General features: G+C 42.8%; 1 protein-coding gene across 1 annotated transcript in view; it reads right to left on the reverse strand.

Annotated features, from left to right (window-relative positions):
• Positions 1-513: 513 nt before the first annotated feature.
• Positions 514-2,089, reverse strand: part of sh2b1 (SH2B adaptor protein 1) — a 16,422-nt gene continuing 14,846 nt past the window's right edge. The window contains exon 9 of the mRNA XM_031560733.2: positions 514-596. Within this exon, the coding sequence (XP_031416593.2) occupies positions 514-596 (83 nt within the window). The remainder of the gene's footprint in view (positions 597-2,089) is intronic.

Raw genomic sequence — 2,089 nt, forward strand, 5'->3', positions numbered from 1 at the left:
TACAGTTCCCACATTTCTACCCCTGCCTGGTAGTTAAGGGTTCACCATTCCCGTAGCTGGCGATTTAAAGGAGCTAGCTAGCTTCCAAACCCAAACCCTAACCCAAGAACATAGGGCTGTGGGAACATAGGGCCTAATTTTCAAAATTGTCAGTGAAAAAAAAAAAGTGTTACACTAAATTAGTAAAAAATACAGTTTCTGCAATACATTATAGGTAAGACACACAACTGACGTGTTAATGCCTTAAAAGAGAACACTGACTCTGGTGTTGGAAGAGATACTATTTGAACTAAAACTGCTGTCAATCAGTTGTGATTGTGTAATCATAGGGGGTCCTTAATGGGGGGGGGGGGGGGCAAATCTAGAAATGTAAAAAGCCAAACGTTTATGAACGTAGCCAGATAAGACAACTTCACTGACTAGCAAACTAAAGTTTGACAATAACATTTCCATTAAAATGCCTATCTACGTTGAGTGCGCTTAGAAGACTGAAGACGTTTCCAATAGATTACATTAGCTTGCTGCTAGGTAGCTTGCCACTGCCAGTTCAAACTTGGCCATGTGAATGGTCGAGTAAAGAGGCACATATTTCAACACTGAGAAACACAAAAACAGGATTTAAACTTTTTGGAGAAATGTTCATGTTGGCTCAATACGAACTATCATACTTGCTATCTACGCTGCTAGGCAGCTAAGCTTAGCTAAAATTGAAGTTAATCAACCTTATGGATAGCAAGTAACGTTAACGTTTACTGTTACTGGCTTACGGCAAATTTGCAAACTTACAAACTTGACATGTTTTAATATAACGTTAATTTATGGTTTTAGGTTTAAAATAAATCTATAGGACGTAACGTTATCGTATCAAAATGTTCTCTGTTAAAGGTTAATACTCACCAAGCAGTCCTCCTTCCCTGCGCGTGCAGCAGCTCCTAGTCCAACTGACACTTTTCCAACTGCCATGAGTTCGTGACGAGACGTGACATATAGTGTGATGTTCGTGACCTGTGGTTTGTGCGCATATCCACTCTGGATATATGAGAAAACGCATATTGACGGAGTATACCTCTGAGTATTAACACAATGTGTCTCATATCCCAGATACGGACCGATTATGCTCCGTATCTGTGGCGAGTGTCATAAGAATGATCTTGTCAAAATATTTCCAGATCCGCGTCTTTCTCCCAGTGTGATACATTATTTGCTGCATCATTTCCTTGTAGCTTACGCTTGTTAAAGTACAACTATGTGCCCTTTGCTGTCCGCAATGATTTTGTTCTTTTAAAATTAAACAAAGATTCACAATTATCACCTCCAGGACCATTTTCGCATCTTACAGGGTAGTACCTGGGTACAGAAATTATACCTTTATTTCTGTGTGTGTGTGTGTGTGTATGTGTGTGGACCCCTGTGTATGCAGAATCTTATGTGTGGAACTCAGTGTGTGTGTGTGTGCGTGTGTGTGTGTATGTGTGTGTGTGTGTGTGTGTGTGTGTGCGCGCGCGTGTGTGTGTGTGTATGTGTGTGTGTGTGTGTGTGGACCCCTGTGTATGCAGAATCTTATGTGTGGAACTCAGTGTGTGTGTGTGTGTGTGTGTGTGTGTGTGTGTGTGTGTGTGTGTGTGTGTGTGTGAGAGAGAGTGTGTGTGTGGAACCTTATGGTCTGATGGTTAAGTGTTTCTTAATGTGATAACATACAAATACTCAATCTCTCTTTCTCTCCCTCTCTATCCCTTTCTTTCCCTCCCTCTCTCTCTCTCTCTATCCCTTTCTTTCCCCCTCTCTCTCTCTCTCTCTATCCCTTTCTTTCCCCCTCTCTCTCTCTCTCTCTATCCCTTTCTTTCCCCCTCTCTCTCTCTCTCTCTATCCCTTTCTTTCCCCTCTCTCTCTCTCTCTCTATCCCTTTCTTTCCCCCCCTCTCCCTCTCTCTCTATCCCTTTCTTTCCCCCTCTCTCTTTCTCTCTCTCTCTATCCATCTCCCTCTCCATCTCTCCATCTCCCTCTCTCTATCCCTTTATTTCCCCCCCTCTCCCTCTCCCTCTCTCTATCCATCTCCCTCTCCATCTCTCCATCTCCCTCTCTCTATCCC

The sequence above is a fragment of the Clupea harengus genome, chromosome 23 (assembly GCF_900700415.2).
Source record: "Clupea harengus chromosome 23, Ch_v2.0.2, whole genome shotgun sequence".
NCBI lineage: Eukaryota > Metazoa > Chordata > Actinopteri > Clupeiformes > Clupeidae > Clupea > Clupea harengus.